The 24,077-nt window shown below is 40.1% G+C and overlaps 1 protein-coding gene across 1 annotated transcript in view; it reads left to right on the forward strand.

Annotated features, from left to right (window-relative positions):
- PARD3B (par-3 family cell polarity regulator beta) overlaps positions 1–24,077 on the forward strand; it is a 402,224-nt gene that overhangs the window by 125,552 nt on the left and 252,595 nt on the right. Inside the window, exon 5 of the mRNA XM_035330820.1 lies at positions 6,610–6,719. Coding sequence (XP_035186711.1) covers positions 6,610–6,719 — 110 coding nt within the window. The remainder of the gene's footprint in view (positions 1–6,609; positions 6,720–24,077) is intronic.

Raw genomic sequence — 24,077 nt, forward strand, 5'->3', positions numbered from 1 at the left:
CATTTTCTGGTTAATAATAATAATAATAAAGTGGTGCTGTCCTCTCACAAAGTGGAATGCACAAGGTAATGTCAGGTACACTTTAAGTACATGGCAGAACCGTTACGTGGTGCCTCAGGTGGTGGTAAGCAATAAATCTGAGGGTGACCGAATTTCCTCACGCTGATGACTTAGAGCTCTCAAAAAGTCCTGACCAGCAGAACTGTCTGCACGCCTGCTAACGTGAAATGTCTCTGACAAAGAGAAGAAGAATGGTCGTATATTAATGACCTTCCTGTATTTCAGTATAAATTACTATCCTGCTCGTAATGTTGTGTTGTGAGCTCCTGAATTGTTTGGCTGGACCAGTTTAAACGTCGCTCTGACTCTCTGCTTAAGCTGTTGTGTGGCAGTGGTCAGCACGCTGGGGACCCTCCAGCCCATAGCTGTCTGTGTTAAGGGCAATTTCACACGTGTGTACGGACGTACCGCTTAAGGTGTTGCTTCAAAGCTGGCTTGAAATTTTGTTGAGATTTGCTCAGAAGGAGCTCTAAAAATATTTTGACACGCGTACAGGTGTGAGAAAGTAATGTGCCTGTCCATCCTGGTGAGTGTAATGCGGAAGCGGGCAGAAGAGTATTTGTCTTTGGTATGGCCGTTGGCACCTGACAGTTTGATCCACGTGTGATGGACAGCGTTTTTCCCACCCTAATCAGTATTTTTATATGCAGGGGCAGAATATAAAATTATGACTTTCACTTTGTGGGTGATTGATTGTAAGTCTCTTTCTACCCACTTATGGTATTCCATCCAAGTGTATCCTTAGTTCTTCTCAAACATAGTTCTTCCCTGCTGGGTGGCTAAAGCAAACAGGCCTGGCAATATTTTAGGGAGTTGCAATGGATGCAGTTATACGCATGTGCATATATTGCCTGTGTTCCTCAATCTGGCAGCTTACCCAAAAGCCACCTCAGTGTGTTTGCACCCAAAACCATGACAAAATCAATTTTTAATATGTAATTTAGACTGCATTATAGATAGCACAGCCTACAGAAAATGCTTGTGGGTGAAAAACTCTGCTTGTCTTCATCGCTTTTCTGAATTTGGCCCTGTGACAGCAGCCTGTGGCCTGAATCCCAGAGAATAAAAGGGTTTCAGCTGGACGTAATTTGTGCTTTCCAGGGCAAGGAGACTTGAAAGCAAAAGAAAATTAAGGAAGGATTGGAATTATCCTGTTTGCATTCTCGGTCACTCCGGGTGATACTTAGCTATCTAAATGTAGGCATCAATTTGCTGCCAGAACTCAGAGCCTAGAGACCCTGAAGAGTTTAGGGGGACCCTGGGAGGGACAGCTGCAGCTCCGGACACCCCCAACCACGTCAGGGTCCTGAACTCCAAACCTTGTGCTATTTGCCTGAGGTTGTCCGGTGTTCCTAAACCCACAGTTAGGCAGCCAACTTCTAACATGAAATGCTGATTTTTTTTTTTTTTTTTTGATCCACTGAAGGGTCTAAATGCTGTGAAGTAAGGCAGAAGGCACTCCTGTTCAGGGTAGGTGTTAACATCTCTGTACAACTTCTTAGTGAAATTAAAAACAAAATAAAGTAAGAAAATAGGATTACATTGGGCATGGAGATGCTTCTTTTGCCATTGTGTTGAAGCAAGCTTTCAGTTTTTAATTGTGCACAAATGGCAGAACTTCTCTTCTGTTTTTTCTAATGTAACCAATTTAAGTCTAAGTGTGGTTTCTACCATATGCTTGTTTCAACCATATTTGCAGTCAAAAAAAAATATTTCCAAAACATAAGAGTTCAGGGAAAATACACTGTTAACCATGAATCTGTGTAGATACTAATCTTTGAAGGTGATGCTAGCAAAAGCAAAATGATTGTTCTGCATGGCTTGAAGCCTAGTGGTGCAGAGATTTGCTTAAGGAAGGGAAACCGTAGGACTTTGTCCTCGGCTTTGTCAGAGAGTGTGCATTGTGAGTAAGGCTGCCCATGCACACGCAGAACATGCTGTGGTACTGTGATAGAAGGTACCCTGCAAATTCTGAAAAGGGGGGAAATGCACCCTGAAGTAACTGAGGTTAGAAGCTGTTGTCATGAGAATAAAATTTTAGTTTGGCTCACGTGTTTGAATCTCCGCTGTCTGCAACTTACTGCTGCAATGCAGCAAGATGAGGATAACTAGTTTTTTCAACCAAGTTCCCAAGTTTAAAATACAAAGTGCTGCTCTGCAATAAGACAGCAGTGCTTATAAATAGTGTGTCTGTATGATCAACTTGGTATGCAGAAAGGAGCATGTTTTCTGTGTTTCATCATTCAGGGAAAAGAAATACTTTTTCTGTCTTTGCCTACAATGGTTATTATAAATGTTCAGCCCAAGTGCCAGAGCATGGGTAGAATACTGCAGAAACGAAACACGACAAAAGGAAAGCAATAAGGAAAAGAAAACATTGTTTCTTGACAAAAGAAAGCAGGTGGGAGTATCCCCTAAGTAAACTTCTCAGTAGTGTCTATAATAAATTGTATGAGTGATGGTTTTCCATTACCTTTTGCTCATGTCTAAGGAGGACAGTGACGAACAAATTAAAGGTCGGTGTATGGTGGGCATGGGCCATGTATGTGGTGCATGTTGCCAGGGTGCTTATCTACATGTGCAGTTTGTTATTCACTCTGCAAATCTCGTGGCAAATGTTAGTACTGCCTCTGTCACTGTGCAGCATTGCATGGCCAGCCCATGGTATGAGCTGGAACTGCACAGGAGTCGAATTGTACCTTCCTGATGAAGGTCCCCTCCAGTGACCTTCCTGAAAAGAGACTTCTTCAGGGTAACACACAGAAGGTAAACTCAACTTTTGCTCCCATGCTATGCTTTGGGCTTTCAGGTTAATAGCCAGTAACAGCCATTAATAACCAAATCAGTGTCAGCTTTTGTCCTAGCTTAATTTAATTGCAAGAATCTACTTTTTTTTTTTCTTTTATATATATATATTGGACCATGATTGAATATTCCTCACGGTATGTTGGTTATGGTTCTGTGGTCTTTTACTGAAATGGAAAGAAGTTTCTCATGGTCACTGATGTTGCAGAATGGGTATGGCACTGAACGGGTTTTGGAACCATGTGAGGGTATTTTTTGAAGGCTTATTATTTTACTTGATGTATTTATTTCCTGTCTTCTAGTTGACTGCGGGGATTTTTTTTTTTTTTTAAACTGAGTTACTGTTTTTTCCCCATGGGAAAAGAAAGAAATGAGATGAGTGGTCGGGATGATGGCTTTGCGAGTATAAGCAGCAATGTATTTGAATTTGGAATATGGCTTATTCAGTTGTGAAAGCTGCAAATAAAATGCCAATGCAGCTGGTTTTCTGGTAGTTCAGCAAGAGCATTTCTCTGCAGAGTTCATGTTTATATGAAAAGGATTTGGAGATTATATTACACTGAATGATACAAGTGTCTCAAGATCTGTTTTCAAACAGTTGTGTTGAAGAATGACTAAAAATTGGATGCAGGTCACCAGACACGCTTTGTTCATATAGGGAGAGAATGATTTTAAAGAGTAAGTATTTATTGTACTGAAGGAGTAACTTAAAATCCAACACTTTTTGGCTTTAGCTTTTATATGCAAATATAAAATATTTGTATATCTAACAAAACTGGGACTGCTAAATGGGACTGCTAATGTACAACTGGAGATTATTTGATTAAACTAAAGCTGAGGTACTGGTTTGAGGATTTTTTTGTTAGTACAGTTTGATGGAATCGCTTGCTGTATGGGTGTTTGACTTACCCTATTAAAAAACTGAGTATAAGTACATTGATGTTTATAGTTCTTATAATGTATTATTAAATGTGTCTGCTGTTTCCCTGTATGAGCACTACTCCCCACGGAAGGGGGAAGTATCTATAATGCTCAGTGACACTGCTGATGTATGGTAATCATACTTTATTGCTATACTGATATTAAAGTCACTGTTGTACCACTAAATAATCCATCCTAAAAGGCAAAGATGTGATGAATTACAGACAAAAGAATAAGATACAATTTCTGCTGAGATTTGGAATGAGTCATATTTTAACAGGGCAAAATTGGCATAGTTAGGAAGACACATGGCTCAAAAACCTAAAGCTGTCTAACAGGACTGTAAGGAAAAGCAGAGTCATACTGGGCAATGTTTTGCATATGAGGAGAGGCAAGGCTGTATCAAATAATATTGAATTGGTGAAGAGTTTTTAAAAATGCTAAACTGGAACAAGGAAATAGCAAGGAACTAGAGTTTGCAGATGAGTGCTATTGGCCCATGTCTCTTATTTGCATGGGCAAACAACTTGCTTTGAAATTGCATTGTTTTGTGGAACCTCTGCCACTGGTGAAGCAGCCCTGGCTTGAAAGGAAGGAGGGGAGCAATAGAGGGGAGCTTCAGTGAACCCCATCTGAGGGGATAGCAGGATTGCAAGCAGTGCACCAGGACTGGAGTTAGAGGCGCGCAGAGTTGTGCGTGGGGATTGTGTCCAGGGAAGCCGTGTTTAGCTGAACACCATGCAGAAAATGTTATTCTAAGTATGGAAGTCAGAAAATGAATAATAGCATTAAATTGCATGTGTAATTAAAATATTGGTTTAAGATGTGATTGATCTCTGGGGTGTATTGTAGAAGAGAGCTCTGAAAATTTGGCCATCTAAATTTGGAAAGTTGAAGCCCTTTTAGAATAGAAATAGACATTTGTATGCTTCTGCAGTGTTGGGCCCAGAAGGATAAAGTGCCAGCAACTAGACAGAGCTCAGGCTTTGATAAGGAGGAAAAAAAATCCTCATCTATGAAGAGGCTATTTGCTAATGTAATGGATTAAAGAGGCTTCTGGGCTTTAGTCGTTTTGAAGGCCCAGCTTGAATTGGTCCCTAACACTCTTATCACATGGGCTTAGAGGGAAAGCAAACTGCGTGAAGCCGAGCAGTGTTTGAGTTGAGGGATTTGGTTTCTTTTTGACTACGGGCAACTTTGGACAATGGCACAAAATGGCCATTTCTTGGGATCGGTCTGTTTCTTCAGAATCTTCTGGTGAAATGTGCATAACTTGTGATACCAAGGCGAAGATCACCCAGACCAGAAAACCATTTCCACCTTATGATTATGGAGCATTCCTGCAATACTAGGACACAAACTTAAGGCTGTTTTGCTTTTCTTATTGATTTCCTGCATAAGTAGAGATCGGAGAGATTGCCTGGGTATAAAAACTGTTGTTTACCATGAGGAAGGGCAAGAACATTAGATTTTCTGGTCATTCCTCAGCATCAGGTGCCTGGATTTGTTCCAGTTGTAACTACAGTGAAGACAAAAACTCTGCTGAGATTGAATGTAGCACAGTTGCTGCAGCATGGTTAAGTGTCTCTCTAATGAGGAAACTTTATTGCATGTTCAAACTTCTTTAAAGATCCAGTGATTATGGCTGCCATCAGTCCCAGCCACTATCATTAATATAACTGTCTGTTATAATCTTGTTTTCACTCACAAAATTTGGAAAATTGTCTGAGAACAATGTTCTCTGCATTTTTTATTCGCCTAGGGACAAACTATTTTGGAAAGACTTGGAAAACTTTTTGTTTAATTTTGGATAACATACAAGTTTCTGTTCTCATATTACTAAAGGTGTTTTCCTTCCCTCCCCACCTGGAGTTTTTTCAGGGAGTGTTTTATGGCACCAGTGTGTTCTGGTAATGGGACAGCTGTGTCACCAGGAGCTGCTTGCTGAGTGGTCTTTGGGGTAGCTCCCAGGCAGCACACAAATAGGCATGAGTAGCTGGTGAGTCTAATTGGAAATGCCTGCAAGGGGAAGCTGTCTGTGGCTTCTCCAGAACAACTGCCTGCCTCTGTTCCCAGGGAATCCTGGCAGTCAGCAGTGGGAGGCAGATGTGCTCTGAATAAAACTTCTTCCCACTCTCGTCTTGATACCATTGATATCCTCTGCAGAGCCAGCCCAAGGCATAGATGCAAAGTGAAATTGGCATAGGGAGTTATCCACTCGTACTTCAGCTGCCCTTCAACCCAAAAACTGGTGCCTGGTCTGTCATTTACATGCATCGGTTTGGGAAGGCAAAGTAGTAACACTTCTACTTTGTAGTAGTGTAAGAGACTAGTGCATCTTGTGAGCTCATGGAATAATAATAATAAAAAAAAGCTTTAGAGTCTGTTCTGGTCTGGTGAAACAGCCCCTACCAGTTGTAGAAACTAGCAATACTAGTCCAGTTCTTGGTGTTTGCAGTCATTCTTGATATCAAATGTATGGTTTCCATCACAGAACTTGATAATATATGTGCTCACCCATAACTGCAATATCTTTGTTTTGTTTCCAAGAACGTGTGCTTTTCTCCTGTTTGACAACAGTGTTTATGTAATTTATCAGGTCACGGATAAAAATCTGTATAACAGAGCTTGAAATCATCTAATTTCTGTAGCTCAACGCATCCAAAATAGCACAATTCCATCAAATCTAGTAATTCACCAGATGGGTATTGGCACAGGGAAGCTTGTATTTGACCACTGTACACCTCTCCATTAAACTACATGGAACTCTTCCTTGTTTTCCTGTTGTACTGTTGACCTGTTGCTGTTAATTTTGTCTCTCAGGCATGCCGCTTCTGGTACGAAGGAGCAGTGATCCAGCTTTGGGCCCCCCTGCTGACTTTCACCCAAGTGCTTCTCATCCCAGTGACCACAGTCTCAAACATGTTACAGCGGTAAGTGTCCACTTATCTTTTTATTCGGGCAAAAACTGTTCTTACCTGTTGGTACGCAGCTGTTTTATAAGCTAGATGTGTTTGGATCTAAAGCAAAGTGCATCATACGCATTTTCTGTGAAGGAGAGAATTTCCTCTGCGTAAAATGGGTGATATAGTCATTTAGATGATATAGTCAATTAACAGTGGTTCACTTTTCTCAGCACGGTATTTACATAAAGCTTAACGGCGACATAAGGCACCATTGTGCTTTTAGTAATTGTTTCTTTGTTTGGCGTTTTATTGTCCAGTTTATCATTGCTTAGTGGGGAAAAAATGTACTTATTTTTAATATACATCACCGGTCTTGAACCTTTTTATGCTTCCCTTGCCTTTTCCATGACATTTTTGCCTTCCTTTGATGTGCTGCTACTATCCTGCATGGTCTCTTCTTTCTCCCATGTCTGTTTTACAACCTTACTCTTCCCTTCTGAGGACAAACTCAGGTGCAAAATTGTCACTAGTAAGTATGGAAGCAAACCCACAATTGGTGGGAATGCAGTAACTCTTAGTTGGACATTATTGCAGGCTGTTTCTGATCTTCTGAAAATGATGCTGTGCTGGTGACACTTAGGCTGCATTCTTTACTTTGCATTTTTAAGGCCTGAAGCTTTGTGTTTGCATGTGGGGAAGTTGTTCCTTTACTACATACAGGAAGGTAAAATTCTGTTAAGTCTGTAAGTGTGTCATCTGGGATATGTATGTGTATCAAACAGAACAGCTTTTTGGTAGATTTGATATTTGCCTAGAAAGCTCTGCTGGGTCTGCTTCTGCACTGCTTTATGCCAAATTAACACTGGTTTAATTGTTGAAGATGCACCTGCATTTTCTTTCCTTGTGAAACTTCTGGCTTTTCCACTTTTCCTTCCCTGATTCAGTCCCTGTCTCCACTTGTTGGAACTGATTTGTATCATTCCTACTTCCACACACCCAAACAAAGAGGAAATAAACAAAACCCCAGCTTCCTCATTTGGCATGGGGAGATGTTTCAGCCTCGATCATAACTCGTTAATGCTATAAGCCTCCACAAACAGCTGTATTGGCACATTAGGGAGCAGGAGGAGTGAACTAGAAAACTAACTAGTGCTGGAGGTAGGAACCAGTTCAGCTGAAGATCTTGCATTAAAACCATATCTTCTGTTAGTTTCACAAGAACAAGGTAACTTGTTTTTTTTTAAAGTCAGGTGACTTGCATCTAAATTATGTTTTATGGGTCTCAGTGTTGACTGGAATTCTGAAGACCAACACAGTTGACTAAAGTTGACTAAAAGTCAACTGTTCATTGTTTCTCTTTGGTCAGCTTTGGACACATCCAAATGCCTAGTGTGCATCCTGTTTTACAATGTCTTCTGTTATTTGCAGAGTGGTGCAATTTAAAAATACTTCTGACTCTCCAAGTACATTATGGTGTTTCAGGGGCTTCACTTAAACAAAGTGCTGTGTCATTTGTCAGAGAGCTGAGAGGTTTTTCTTGAGGTGTATGCTGCCAATGCTTACATATTCAAGAAATACTGGCTTAGTCTAATAAATTGAAGTACAAAAAAGATTTCTGTAATGTTGCAAAAAAGTTTGCTAAGTTGAGAAATCTGTCAAGTGAGCAGATTAGTGTTGATTCTGGTATTTCATAACTTGAACAAAAACAGACAAAATGGTGAAATCATTTGTTTCATTCCAGAAAGTATTTTATGTTATGTTGTTGACTATCAGGGAGAGAAAGACAGTTTTGTTTTGTTTTGGTTGGTTTTTAATATTAGCAGCAGTAAGCCATTTAATGCAATTATATGGGGACTCCAGTTGTATCTGGAGGCTGAAGGCTCACACTGCTTCACTGAGTTGGATCGGTACGCAAGACTTCTCTAGGCCTAAAGGAAACCTCTGTGCCTAAAATACAGAGCATCTCTCTGTCAGCTGTAGGGTTAAAAGCAGAAGCTGGACAGCTAACAAGAGTGAGGAAGGTTCTCAGATTTTGAAATGTTGTGTAAGTGGGGGAAAAAAGTCCCAGAAGGTTGAAAGTTTTTATTGTTAAAATGAAAATCTGTTACATCAAAACACATTACACCAGCTCTTATTTTTGCAACAGTACTATTTCTAAAACTCTCATCGTCAATCATGCTGAAATATGCTTTGGCATAATGTATTGGGAAGCATAAAAAGCTTAAATAACTTAAATTAAGTACAGATTGTTTTAAAACACAAGGAAGAATTGATATTTGACAAATGAAAAAACATGGCACAAACAACACTGCATTTTGAATATAGCTGTGCTCTTTCACACAAGCTTTAAAGGAGTATTCAGAGAAATTTCTTTTGTTCTCTATATTGCAGCTGAAAAATTAAAACTATTATTACATTTTCTTTGCCACATTTTTTTTTCTAATTAAGCTGCTTGTGAACATTCATATGCAAGTTGGAAGAATCAGAACTATGAGTAGTGTAAACTACCTTCCGTATACCCAGAAAAACTACATATTTATATTTATGCCATAGCTAACTTAGTTTCAAATATAAAGTTATGTCTGTGTTCTATAATTCACTTAATTGTTCTTGGCACATTAGGCATTTTGGTGTTTGATACTACAGAATTGTTAGTTTGGTATTACGTAGAAATGCTCTTGGTTATGCTGTCTTACGCGATGTGTATGGATACCGCAGTAGGTTGTCAGGTTTTTAAGAGGTGATTGTCTTATGAACATCAGGGTAACACTGCTTTGTCTCTAGGTGAGTGCAGGGCAGATGTACAGTAGGGTAATGCATCCAGTAACATTGATGCATTTCTTATCGTATTGCACAACAAACGTGCAGTGGGATAAGAAAACTGCTGCCTGGTTCAGCAGAACTGGAAGAACCTGACAAACCATTTGAGCAGTACACAGTATTTGTAGAATGTAATCAGAGTTCATACTCTTTTCAGATGTCATCCTGGTGTACATTCATCCTGAGGAAGGCAGTCTCATGCAATGTTATGATTACCAAAAGGACGTTTCTTTTGAGTGACCAGGGAGCTTGAGATGAACTTAAGCCATTCTTTCACGTTTTCCTCTGACACTTGTTTTGTCTTAGCTATAGTTTTAGCCCCAATTAGCAAAATGTTTCTAGATCAGTCAAAATCTGATCGTGAAGTCCAGCATCTGTTCTCTCAGACTGGAAGTCATTTAACAGATGGTACAGAATTTCAGTCTCTAATTTCATCCAGACCTTTCCTTCCTTATCATGATAGCTGCCACAGAAAAATCTAGAGACTGTAACTAGGAAAAAAGGGGGATAGCACAAATCCAAATATGCTATCAAAGAAAAGGTATTTCTTAGTGAATCTGTTATTTTACGAAGGCAACTGTTAACCTCTTCTGACCAGTCACGACTGTAGTGCCCTGGCCAGGCTTTCAGAAATGCAGACTCCCTCCCTGCCTCTCCAGAGAGGACTTCAGGGAAGAGTAGTCAGCATAATGCGCTCCTCTGCAAAACTCTGTGCCCAAAGCTTTCCTCTGGCAGTAGCCAAGTATTGGCCCAGCAGCATTTTGGCTGCAAGCGTCCTGGCTTCAGGCTCTCAGGTTGGCAACAGATGTGAAGGCTTCTCCTGGGGATCTCCCAGAGTGATCTCCCAGAGTGAGGCCACGCTGCGGGACTGAGGCGGTTGAAGCCTCTGGGAGGGAGGAAGCCTACTTTTGCCTCCAGCCATTCCCTCAGCAGTTGCCCAGTGTGCCGCGGGGAGTGCGGCTCAATTTTGGTGCCAGCTGCCTGGGCCCGGCTGGAGGCCGCTGCCCAGGCACCAGTCAGGTGCTGATGGGCCATGGCACGCCTGGCTTGGGGTGTGCGGTTGGGTTCGCACTTTTTTGGGTTTGAACTTTCTAGGGAGGAGATCACGTTTTGCTGCTTTTTCTCAGTCTAGTTCAGCAGTACTGAACTGTAGTAATTATCGTGGCATAATTAAAACATCCGAACTTTCCTTTCTGGAGCTATTACCTTTGCTTCTCTCTGTCTCTGCTCAGGGACAGACTTCTCCACTCTGTTAAAACTCACGATGGATGAAGTCTTAGACTGAGGAGTGTGGTCCCTTTTAAGCTGATGGGAGTTTTGAATTAATTTTGGAGGGATGAGTATTTCACCTCCTCTTGCTAACCCGCTGATTATCATGGGGCTGCTACATTCTGTATGACCTTCTTTTCTTCTATAGTTGCATGTTTCTTCAATAAATACTTGGGTTAACTTGGAGTTAATCAATAGGAATGGCTGATTAAATTTCATTTATCCATACTTAAGGATACAATGAGATGTAGGATCAATTGAAGAGCTGCTCCAGCAGCTCTGTCCAGTTTCCATTTTTACCTAAACGTGACTTGAAATTGACTGTATTTTATGCATTGTGGACATATAATTTGCAATTTTGTATGAGGTTCATATATAATCAGAACATTTTTATGTTTCGAGCCCTTTTTAACAAGGGTCAAAAACTCTCCTGGTTCTTCTTGCCATTAATTGTGTTTGTAACGTATTACCCTTTCTGATCAAGAGTCTGCAGATTAGCATAATGTGAGCGTGTGTAAGGATGGAGCTCCTCGGCTTGTTCCTTTTTCATGCTGTTTTATGTATGTATGTAAATGTGAAGTCATACTACAATCAGAGCTTGGTTTCGAGGTAAAGATTATCAATAGTACTTTCAAAATGTTTGGGTGTTTCGTGGTAAGTAAAAGCCAAAAATATTGTTTCATCTAATCAGGTTGTTTAAAAGCAAGGCAGGGCACAAAAGGTCTCTTGGCTCAGTGCTGGAGGGCTCGGTGCTGTAGCAGTGGTTGTGGGTTTGTACCTCGGGCTGTTCAGGATGCTTCCTGAGCTGGGAGGCTGCATTGCAATGAGGTTGTATTGTCAGTCTGTAGGAGAGAATACTTCTGTCCGCTGTGTTTACCCACCCTGACAGGGTCAGGCAGGTTTAATTTCTGGCCCCTTTGCACATGCCAGAACTTCAAAAGGAAAGTGTACTGTAGTGAGGTGGTACCGGGAGGTGGGCTGTGAAGGAAACCAGCCGTGGTGGGAAATTCAGTAATGTGTCAGGAAGCAGTGCTGGAAGGACAGTGCACCTGTAATGCCTGAAATCCAATGCTTTTGATGTGTTATAATTAGGCAACAAATAAAGTAGGAGTGGAAATGCATCTTAGGTGTTACAGTGCTTGTCGCAGGGTAGAGGGAAGACTTTCACTGAAGTGACGTGGTCTCAGCCTGTCTTTCAGACCAGGGAGGTACTGAAGTTCTGGAAGGCAGTTACTTATTTTTCTAGTGAAGTTTTGCCATTAATAATTTAGCTTGTGCTCTTGAAATACCGCTGTGTAGAAGTGAACCGCAGACTGGGGGAGACTGGAGAGAACTTCCTGTCGTTCACCTGGGAGGTTCTGAACAGTGCCGGGTTTTGAAAGGGAATTCTGATCTGGGTGAATCTATTTTTTAAAGCAACTACCGTGTGCCTGTTTATGCTGTGCGACTTCTCGTCAGCGCAAGAGCCTGCCAGCACATCGCTCTTGATGTCTGATTAGCTGATCAGAGGGACATCTGCAGCGAGGGAGCTCTGAAGCTGTTGGGGCGAGGCGCTGCACAAACCGGAGCTGCGTGGTGGCCTTACGCCGCAGCAAACCGTGCCTCCTCGAACCTTTTATAAATCCCGCTATGCAGCTAGCTGAGGGCTGTCAAATTAACAAAAGCCATTCCTCTGAGTGAGTGAGTCTCTCTGTTGTTTTTCCACTCTGCGCTGCTTTCCCCCCACTGCCTTTGTAGCGTGTGCTGTGGCATTCTGCATCAAAAGGAAATTATATTGTAGAGGAAAAACTAAGAAATCTAAACAAAATATTTGTAATGCTTCAGAGCAGTGAATTCATCATCTGAAACAGGACAGAAGTGCCCTGTGGTAATTTCCTTTTTGCGTACGCAGAGGTACGTGCGGGGGGAAAAAGACTTCTTTGTGCTTCCGTGCACAGCTTACCCTTCAGAAGAAGTGTATTGTTTCACCTGTATTGTGCAAGGTGAGCGGTGGGTGTAATTTACATAGTTTTATTTGAGAAGGATAAGTAGACTTTGTGATTTCTTTTAATAAGACTTAATGATGACTGTTCTGTGACGTTAATATACTATATAAATTATCAGGAATAATGGTACAATCAGTAAAATGTTATTCATTGTTAATGTGTTGCTTTCTAAAGCTTGTTTCCAGTGAGAGGAATGCAGGCTTTTCAGTGAATATTCATGAGAGAAAGTATCTATTATGAAAGCCATCAAAGTTCTCCATCATTCCGGAACTTATGTTAGTAGGGAGCTGAGTTTTGTTTCCTTTTTGAAACAAATTTTGGGTCTTGGCTGTCATTTCAAAGATGCCTGATTGTTTATAAACCTTCCTCCTTTGTCCTCTGCCTTGTGTAGTCAGGTAGATGTGACTGCAGATGATGGAAGATGGCTGTGAGACTTAAACTCTTTCTTTTTCCCACGTGGCCTATCTTACAAAGAATGTGGAAAAATTATAGGGTGGAAATAAGAACTGCTGACAAAAAAGGAAAAAAGGTCATGCTTTCAATGCTGCTGACACACATTCATCTCTTATAGCTACATCTTTGGGGTCCTACAAAATACTGTCATTCCATCTGGAACAGCTTTTAGCAGGCAGCTTATGCAACAGGCTCCTTGCACTGAAATTGGAAGGAAACATTAGCAAGTTACTTGTATGTCTGACAGTCAAATTAAAAGTGGAAGATGGCAGTCAACATGGCTCATGCATATATAGCATTTACTGTCAAGCTTTAGAAACATTTAGCTAAAATAAAATTGGTTCTCAGTCAGTGTCCCATTGAAATACAGACCATTAAATATATAAATACCATTTTCTGAAAGCATAGTAACCCAGGGGACAACTGGGAATAATGGCAGATCTCTCTGATACCTAGTTAGGCCCAAATGTTGCTGTGACATTAAGAAAAAACTAATTTTTGATTTATTTTTTTTTTTTACTACATCATCTTCTTGCAGCACAAAGATTTTTTGAGGCTGTGCTCTTGTTCTAGTTAATACTTTTGTGTTTCTGAAAATGAGGCCAGTGGCTGTGTTCCTCTTAGTATTGATAGTAACTTACACACCTTTTTTTGGTAGAAGGGGCCTATTAGGTACTTAAATTACCTGTTGGAAAGGTGTTATCCAAGGGTTTGTTCTTTTCCTGTGTAGATGGTGTCTCAGCTAATCTGAATATACTGGTTTTGCAGATCATCGTTTTTGAAACATGCAAATTCACAATTTTGTTTTCTTTTAATGGCAGTAGGTCCTGATTTATTCCCAACTCTTCAAAGCACTTTCTTACTATGACAACTGGAATGAAGGGAGAAATATTCTAATGCTTCTGTGTGCTGTGCACTTTGGGTGTTGTGTGTGTTTGATATGTTGGAGTTGGGAATAGAAAACTGAGGCCACTGTGAATATAGACTAAAATGGTAAGGGTGGTTCAGTGGGATTCAAGATCTAGAATGAGCATCTCAACTTCCTTTTTTGTCTGATAAGAAGGCAGTGATTAGAACTAGAATAAATGCTGATGAGTTGCTGCAAAAGTAAATTTTTTGTCCCTGCTCCTCTGTACGATCAGGAACAACAACTGTCTGTTTGCGAGGCACCCTGGTATGCTGGTGCTGAACACCCAAAAAGGGGCATGCTTGTGGTCTGATCTGGCACTGTTGTTCTTATATTGTATTCCAGATTCTAAAGTGTATTTGCAAGTTCAAGTTTTTACATATCCCAAACAATATTATTAAAAACAAGAAACCAAAAAATTTTGGACTCGAAAGTGATCTTCCATAGAACAGTTGTTCCCAAAGATTTATTTTTTTATTTTTATTTTTTATTTTTTTTACTGCTTGGGAACCAATATGGGTATTGGCTTGTGATTTATTCAGTTATTTATTTTTAACATACTACTAATAAATATTGCCTTGGTTTAATCTAGGTGTGATAAATGATTAAGTCCCAAATAGGATTTTTGTGATTTATTAAGCGAATAGAGGCAAGCAAACAGCGCTGGGTGCACCGGGAGTCTCTGCTCTACCAGGACGCACACCTGTTACATCAGGTGTCTGATTTTTATGCTCCTAGACTAATACATATTCATCACTATTCCTAGAAAAGGCGGGGTTATTATAATTAGTTCCTGGAATCCAAACCCTCTCTGGACGCATGCGTAGCAGTCTCTGGTGGTCTTTCTGGGGGTCTCTTGTGCTGAAGGCTCGTAGTCTTCCTCCCAGGCTTTGTCCTTCGGTCGTCCTTCAACTCCCCCTTTCTCCTTATTTGGTGGATCTCTTTGCTGGTTATCAGAGGCTTGCGCAGCGTCCCATGCAAAAGTCTGCAGTTTCCTAAAAAAAACTCCTTGGTCCTCTTATCTCCCAGACTAGAGTCTCAATGTTCGCCCTTCAAACCCTCTATTTACACAAATTGCTGGATCATTCCTTTGCATGATACAAGAACTATGTACACTAATCACTCTGTTTTTCTTAAATAGGAGCTTATATTTCATCATGCGGCCCTAGCATTGTTCCATACTGACACGAATCAAATAAACACATTTCACATAGGTTTCAGGTAGAACATATGGATCCCCAAGCTTCTGCAACAATAATGCAAGTAAAAGAGCTTTCTTGCTTGCACTAGTCCCAAGGAATGCTCATAACACGGTATGTGCTGTGTTTGAGCCGCAGCATGTAGTGCGACTGGGCTGAGAGTACACTGTGGCGTCTTACAGACACTCTCCTGGTTGGAGAGACTATGTTGTCTATTTAACAACTGGCTTAAATAGGGCAGCGTGAACGTGGACTTCAAGTAAAAGAGCTGCCAAGTTTTTGGTGGCTTGCGTGCTCCACTGAGCTAAGTAGTGGTACATCTGCAAAGATTATACATTTAATACCTGTGGAGATAAAATGGCCACCTCCTTTTCCTTTCTTCTGCTTTTCTGGAATTACCAAGTGCAATCAATTTCACAACGTACCTGTCAGCTTCACAGAAACAAAAGGAAAGCCCTCCTTTTCAGCTGGCCTCACCTCAGTCTAAGCAACATGGCAAAGGCTTCTCAATCTGGAGCTCAGTTCCACTCCCCTTCTGCTTCCACCCACCACCATGCCATTCTGCAGTACTCTGCAGGAATCTTTGTCTGTCCGGCAACAGGCTGGGAATCAGACAAGACTGGGACTTTACCCCATTGTTTGGGGGTAAAGTGGGTTCTGCTGGCAGTGCTGCTGAGCATGAGCCAATTGCTCTTCACTGGATCCTCATCTTAGGATGCCTTTCCTAAGAGCCCTGATGAAGTCTCTGCTTCTAATGCAGGAGGGGTGTATTCCGAGGGGAATCTTATAAAACACTTCTATGAGAGGTTGTAAAGATTTTAAAAGGAGGAGAGGCCAGGGAATAGAAACCCACAGATTAAATGGATTGCAAGTCACAAAGAACAAGAAACTCTATTTATCAGCTGGAAGAAAGATACCTCCTATTTGGTTGCAATAGATGTAGCCAAAGTATGGATGTTTCATCTAAAAATAATCTAAATAAATCACATCTGTGAAATGCTGCAGTCCTGAGAATGCAAACAGATTTGTCACCAAGTTCTTGTATGGATATTCTCTTTAGCCAAAGAATTTCTTAACACTGTTTGGGGTTTAAAAGCACTCGAGTATATTCCTTAGATCTGTGAGGCATCGGTAGTAGCTGCAGAGGCATCAGGTGTTTCTGCGTGCTTCTGCAAAGATGTGCTGTTTCTTAATTATTGGTGGTGTTGAAGATTCTTTAGCAGCTATGAAACCAACAGGGCTAATGTACATTATGTGGATAAATCTATCTACACTTCCTTCAGGAGAAGTGTGTGCCTTCCTGATGCTCTCAGATTTCCATTCAACAGAGTGAATTCAGTAACTCTATCTCTGAGGGAATAATATTCTACAGAAGATATCCGGAAAATATTGATGATGGAGGCAGTGTGCTGCGCAGTGGGAAGAACAGCTCAAACTAGGAACTGCTTTGCTTCTAGTGCAAAAAAATGTGAAAGAGCATATTGGGCATATATTACAAGTCCTCCCCAAGTTCCTGCCAGGGAGGCTCGGAGGAACAGAGTGAGTCACCAAGGACTGGAAAAGTTTCTACAGTAGAAATACTTTTTTATATTATTTAGAAATTACCCTGTAAACTAGTAAATAGTGGAGCTAATTGTTGGGATAAAAGAAGGTGGCTCCACCGCAATCTTTGGGCCATTCTGTCCATCTTTGATTCCCTTTGAAAATGGGAAGCACTCCATCCTGTCATGCAGAAGAGAAGGGAAATTGCCTGGATTACCCCTTATAGATGTATCCAAACAGCCAGCAAGAGTGCTTTGTGGTGGATAATTTGTTATGGGCATCAGAGTGATAGTCTAGTTAATACATAGCAAGCAACTTTTTTTTTATGTATTTATTATTATTATTATTATTTATTTTTTCTTTAAAGCACATGAGAATGTAGCAAGAACCCATCATCAATAGAAATACTTTCAAGTTAGGGATTACCATGTTATTAACAAAGCTATCCTTGAGTTTACAAAACACTGAACCAAATGATCACTTAATGCATGGCTACAATTTTCTGCCTTTTTACCTTTCAATGTCTAGTTTGCGTGGAGTTGTCGTTTTCAAATGGCTGTTTTGAGAGGCACATTGATGACGCTATTCTGTTAATGTCACCAGTCATGCAAACACTGATATTAGCAGGTAAAGCAAGTTCATTAGCACCAGATGCGTGCTCCTGTAACTAAATGTAGATTTTTTTAAAGTATGGCACTATGCCAACAGATTATAACACTTTTGGGAACTGAATCTACTGCCAATTATACATTTATAATACTATAAGAAGTATATAAAACACCAAATTATAGATATTAGTTGCATTAAAATTATTTCTGTACAGCCTAGTGCCGGTTACCTTCTATGAACAGGTCTAACATGCAGGTTTTGGGTTTACTGTAATTTAATTTCTGTTACATTATTCAATATTAATAGTTTATTACTGATATAATTATCAGGGTGACCACAAAAATAGTTCATTTTTTTCTTTATAATTTGTGAGATTACTTCAGGTCCAGCTTTCCATTCCACTGCTGCCAGTATTTCATGAATATTTAGAGCTGATTGGCAACTGTGGGTTGCAAATACATCTATTTAGTTTGCAGTGCAAAAATCAAATGAGAAGATTTGACACATGCAATTTATAATCTGTTTCCTCTGCTTTTTAAATAGTTGAAATAATAAATTTAGACTTCTGGTAAACGTATAACATAATGCTACAAATAAGAGTTAGAAAGCAAGTTCATAGCACTCACCAGTTCCTAGGGGAACAAAAACAGTTTTATTCAGGCAGAAGGCAGAGGGATGTCTCTGTGCTGAGTGTACCATGAGCTCTTTTTAGTGGGGAAGCATGTCTTTGGAAAGCAATACGAGGTGATGCTACCCACTTAGCAGCATATATAGAATGTGTTCATGCGGTGCACTTTGCTGACATTGTCTTCTAAGAGAATTAAAATTACACCCAGATACGTTGTTGTGAAAAGAACAGAAATCAGTTGAATATATTCCGTTCAAATAATGGAAAAGCGTCTGTTCAAAGGAGTCAGAATGTAACTTGTTAGAGAGTAAAACTTATTTTCCAACATCACTGAAATTTTAGGGCTCAGCTTCCCATGCACCTACCACTGTTTTTTTTACAGATACTACTGGTGTCTTTAACATCCCTCTGAAATACTACGTTTAGTTTTGTGTCTTGCCTTGATGTGGGAGCGGAGAATCTATTAGCAGGCTCAGAGCCCCCCTGGGCTGCCGCTCTGCTGCCCAGCTCCTGCGGGGCTGGGAAGGGGCTGCCGAGGGCAGGCTGCCCGCCCCACCTGGCCTCTCATGCCAGCACCGCTTCTTGGCCTCACTGCCAGCCTCTGCTCCAGGACCAGCTGCAGGGGGCTGGCGGGGCCGTGCCGGCCCTGGGGGAGGCCTCCTGCAGACTCAGCTTCATTCTGTGCTGCGCTTCTGTCCATTTGGACCTCAGGCAGCCTCGATTCTAATAAGAAATGCTAGCAAACAGAATTGTGCAGCTTTGTATTGATGACTTTCCCTTGCTTTTGGAGTTGAACTTCACCATACGCTGCGACTGGGGAACAGGAGGCTCCTATTGAGGAAGACAAATTGTGTCAGGAGCATTCAGCCTCTAGTCTAATATATTTTTCCTACTGCACATAGCACTTCTGGGTTCATTATAGCTCACTCTCATAAGTCGTCATTTCTGTCTCAAGGCTGTTGTGCTTTCCAATGTAAAGCAGATTGATGCTGGCACATTTTTTCTATTTTAATTTTACAAAGTTGTCACACTGAAACTGTTCCTCATATTGGAAGTGCTTTGAAGTGAAGAGATAAACAAAGAGCTAAAATAAAATTAAAAAAGGAGTGTGAACAACATTTCATCTCGGTGTGCCTTTTTTAAAAAAATAAGCTGAATGGATGTAGTACCCTTGTGCCTCTGTAGTAAGTCTGCAAACATTAGCTGATCAATCTAAATTGAGTTAGTGTATATGCAGTAAGCAGAAACAGGTGAAAATTAGGTTATCTGTGCCCAACTCTTTCTATTTGCTTTGAACAGTGAGATATAAACTAGTTTTTAGACCTGATTAGTTTTGTTTATTTTCAGAGAGGTGCAGACGCAGAACGTGTGCCATATCTGCCGTAGTTATTAAACCAAGAAACTATATAAAGTCACTGGCTCAATTGTGACATTTGCAGATAAAGGTGGAAAGCCCTGCTATAAGTAAATCTGAAGTGAATCCAGGAGGAAAACCAGCAGCAGTCCTTGGTGCATTTCAGTTCTATATCTGTGAAAAATAATCAACAACAGAAAAACACAAGAATTTTCTGTCCGTTCAATAACACAAAAGTCAACATCTCTGCCAGTGTCAGAAATGCCACCCGGTTTATAATCCAAATTATGGCTTACAGTTTCTTTTTCTTGCTTTGTGGACTCTGAAAACTTTTCCAATGCAGACAGTAAGCTAGCTCTTCAGTAATTTTTTTTTTTTAGGATTCTCTAGAAGTAGTCAAGGAATTTACAGGAGTTTGTTGACCACAGATTGAAGGCGTTGTCTGCAGCAATAAACTACAAAATACTGGTGACAAATAATGGTCTCACTGTTAGAGTTCCTGGGTGCACAGTTCTTACTAATTTTTGATTTAAAGGGGAATGACAACTCTATGTCCCTAGAACAGCTGTGAAAACGTGTAACACATAACAGCTTTTACGCTCACATAAAGCTGTTTATACAAGCTTAAATCTTTTCAGGACTGAGAAGCACCAGTTGTTCAGAAAAGCATGCTTTCTCTGAAGTGGCAGGGCGTGATCCTTTCCCGTGCATCTCAGCCTTACCTGTGCAGTAGGATCCTCTCAGTAGACAGCTGATGCTTTCTTTTACAGAGAAGCTCAATCATTTAGCTTTAGTAGAGCTTTTTTTAAAAAATACATAAAACTTAATAAGCTCACAAAATGTTAACAACTTATGCTCTCCGCAAGCTAATCAAGAACCCAACAAAAGTCATTCCCCAGTGTCACTTGCTACAGCCCTGAGCCTCTCTGAGCTGAGCTGCCTTTTCCCTAGAGGAGGAGTTCGTGGGAAGAAGGTTTTGCCATTAGGTTCTCTGGTATTTAGCACCACTGGTGATCACCTGTGCCTATTCTGCCTTCCAGTGTGTTGTGAGGATGAACTAGAAATCCTCTGAAGTGCTCAGGTTCTTTCCGTCAGTCCAAACTTCAAGGTCTGCTCCTGTTTCTGTGTCATCTTGCACTTCAAAGATATCTGCCCTTTGGCTTTCAAGTTGAGCTGTTGTTGTTGGGGCCCCTTTGGGTTGCCTGAGGCTATCAGATGTCCAAATAGCCATAACAACAGAAATAATATTTGCTTTCATATGGCAAACAGTTCCTGTTTGATTGCTACAAAAACATAAGATGGTTCAGGCTGCAGCAGAAAGAACTGTTCAAACTTTTTTTTCAGGTTGTGTTCAGCTCCCCAAGTCCTTGCACTTGTAATTTCCAGACTTGAGGGTGCTTGTGGCTGTTGGAGCTGGATACAAAAGCAGGGATTCATGCACAGAGGGGACACACATTTCAGTCCAGATCAAGTCTAGTTGTCCCTGAAGTTGTTCTGGTTGGGTTTCTCTTTAAATTCCAGAATTGCTATTGAAACTTATAACTATTTAAACAGAAAAGGGTTATTTGCTGAGAGAGGATGTGGTAAATGGAAAGCTCATGTCTCTTTCTGTTAGAAGCTGGACTTGTTCTGTGCTCGCAATGCTTTGCTGTGGACAGCTCACTCTTGAGGGAAACGCAGTGTTCAAACTGTTTTTGAGCTGGTGTTCAGCAGCACAGGCCCCTGTCATCTCCAGGCTTGACTGCTCTGTTGCCATTATACAAGCACAAGCGTGTATTGCACAGAAGTTTGGAGTAACGTAAAATGCAGCAGCACGTGGCTTTAGCAACGCAACTCAGTATTACTCTGTTATTCCATTGTCTTGTTTCATGTATCTAGTACTTTCTGTTGAAGTGTTGAGCCCAATTCATTGTCCTTTTATACTGAAGTTTAAAGCCCTGTGTGAGATCGTGCACAGATACTTGAAAACATGCCATTCCTGCCATGATCATCTTTTCTGCTGGGAGCTACTTTTGTCAAGGATGTATTGCTTGTGGCTGCAGGGTGTACCATGTTTCAGGGGTCCTAGGCTATTAAGTTTTTTTTCAGAAGCAAGCAGTGAATGCTTTCTTCAGTTGCTTTTGAATTTGGCAAAGTTCTCATCTGAATGAGATGCCTTTGTTCAGAAAGTCTACCTTGTTCTTTCCTTCACAAAGTAACTTACTGGAGCTATTTCTACCTTTTCTTTTTAGAAGAGAAGATAAAGTCTTTACATTTGAGTACATAGAATACATTACAGTGGCTTGGAGCCATTAAATATGCAGATTAGTAGTGCTCGATACACAAAAGCTGCAAGCAAAGTCTAACAGCTTGCAATGAGTTTTTATAGTACAATTATAAAGTCTTCAGAAAAAGCTTATTTTCTGTGTGATAACTTCACTGTACAAAATGTTTTATAAATTTGCTTTTCTAAATAATAAATTTCAGTGAACTTAGCATAAGTCATCTTATTTTCTTTAAAAGCAAGTAAACAAAAATAAAACCAATTCTATATCCCAACTAATGTAGAAATGCTGCTGCTCCTCCAACATTTCTGGTTGAAGAGCATTTCTGATTATAAGCAGACCTGGATAACTCATGTTGATTTTATTCATAAGTAATAATATTTGAAATATTTAACTAGCAAACAAAACTGGTCTATGCTATGTATCTAAGCTTATTGTACTGAAGTTTTAAAGCCTAACTTTTCTTAAAAAGTCAAGGAAACTGTAAGTTAAGGATATGCTAATCATCAGATCAATCTGATGCCGTATGCCTTAGCTCAGAAACATCATAAAGTACCAAAATGTGCCAAGACTTCTTGTCACTCCTTTGTGCATCTGTCGTGTTCTTCAGCATGTCACAAGCACAAATCACATTATTAATCCTGACCTCCACTCTCCTATGTAGCAGTAAAAACAAAACAAAAAAGCCAGCAGAGTAAAATGAGGAAATCTGAGGAATGGGGTTTGCAGTTTGGGACAAACTTCAGGAAACATATATCGAAGTCATCAGAGGTTTGCATGGACCTGTAGCTTGCCTGAAGATTTATTTATAGGCTACTTTTACTCATACATAAAAGAGGTCTGTTAGTCACGTTATTTTCAAGAGCACCTTCACTATGTTGGCTCATGAAACAGCTTTTACTCTGGTTCGCTTCACCTTCTGTTTTTCGCTCATTGTGTGAGACAAACTGACTCAAACATCAACAAAGGGAAGGAAACAGCTTAATCCAAGGCAGTTACCAAGCACAGTGCTAATAGGATTCTGTTATTTCTTGAGCTGTAATAAATGGCAGTCTTGGAGATGGCAATGGAGCTGAAACTAGGGGTTCATAAGGCAAAGCTTTCACATTTTATCTTGCTGAATGTGATCCAGTGTCTTTTAAATGTTAAATGACGGCATAAATTCTGAGTTTCTTAACCCAAAAAGGAGAAAGTAAACTTTTTTTTTAAATAACTATTCAAAATATTTCTAAAAATCTCAATTAAGTAGAATACTGACGTGAAAGCTTTATGTCTGCACACTTGGACAGCATCCCTGTGTCTCACTGCGTTCATTATGCTGTAGCGTATGGAAAGTAGTTTGGGACTTCACTTTGCACTTTGCTGTGTGCACCACACTTTTGGATTTGGAGTCTTGGCCGTAGATTATCCAGGGTCCTTCATATGAAGGAACTGGAAAAGAGAGAGCCATTTTGTCTTAGTGTGTAGTTTCTCTGCTTATCCAAAACCAGCTTGAACATCTTCTGTGGAGAGGTTAGGAAGTGATGGAGCTATATAAAAGCATGCAAGGAGATGCTTGTTACTACCTTCCACTTTGCGGTAACCATATTTTGTTTATAGAAAACCACTGATGTGTAAGGGATAATGTTTATTTTAAAATAGGAATAAATAAAAATCAGGAATTTATTGTGTAAGCCTTTATATGCATGTGTATATATATATATACACGCACACTAATTCATAATTCACTTTGCTTGTGAGAAAAATTGGAGAAACAGGCATGTTTGTCCAGTAACACATAAAGAATTAGGAGAGTTAATAGCTTATGCTATTTTTTTTTTGTCTTACTGAGAATTATTCACTTGCTCATGTCACCTGTCGTGCTCACCTCAGGAGCAGCAACGTGTTCTGACATTTGTCCTTGCAATTAAGCATGTTGCTATCAATCAAAAACTGTAGTGCAATTAAGCCCATCTATAATTGTAAAAAAAGCAGTTTTGTCAATAAATACAACTTTCTAGTGTGAAAACGAAGTTAACTTCATGATTCTCTTTTGCTTATTTTCTCGAAATAATTTTAAAAGTCACTGTTGAGGGCTCTTGTTGTATAATATTGCGCTCTCATAATCTGATCAGTAGTGCAAAAAAAAGTGTTTTATCTTGATCTTAATCTCTATGGTTTTATTATTACTGTGCTGTTGTATTCCCAGTGAATATGCTAATACATCTTTGAACGTATTTTGTTCACCCTGCTTTCTTTCAGCCATGTGATAAATCCTGTTTTCTTCCACTGCAATTTTTAGTGCTGTCAAATTATTTACTAACCAGTGCTGTTATTTCAAGATGTAGTTAATAATTAACATGAAACCAGATCATT

This window comes from Oxyura jamaicensis, chromosome 7 (assembly GCF_011077185.1).
Source record: "Oxyura jamaicensis isolate SHBP4307 breed ruddy duck chromosome 7, BPBGC_Ojam_1.0, whole genome shotgun sequence".
NCBI lineage: Eukaryota > Metazoa > Chordata > Aves > Anseriformes > Anatidae > Oxyura > Oxyura jamaicensis.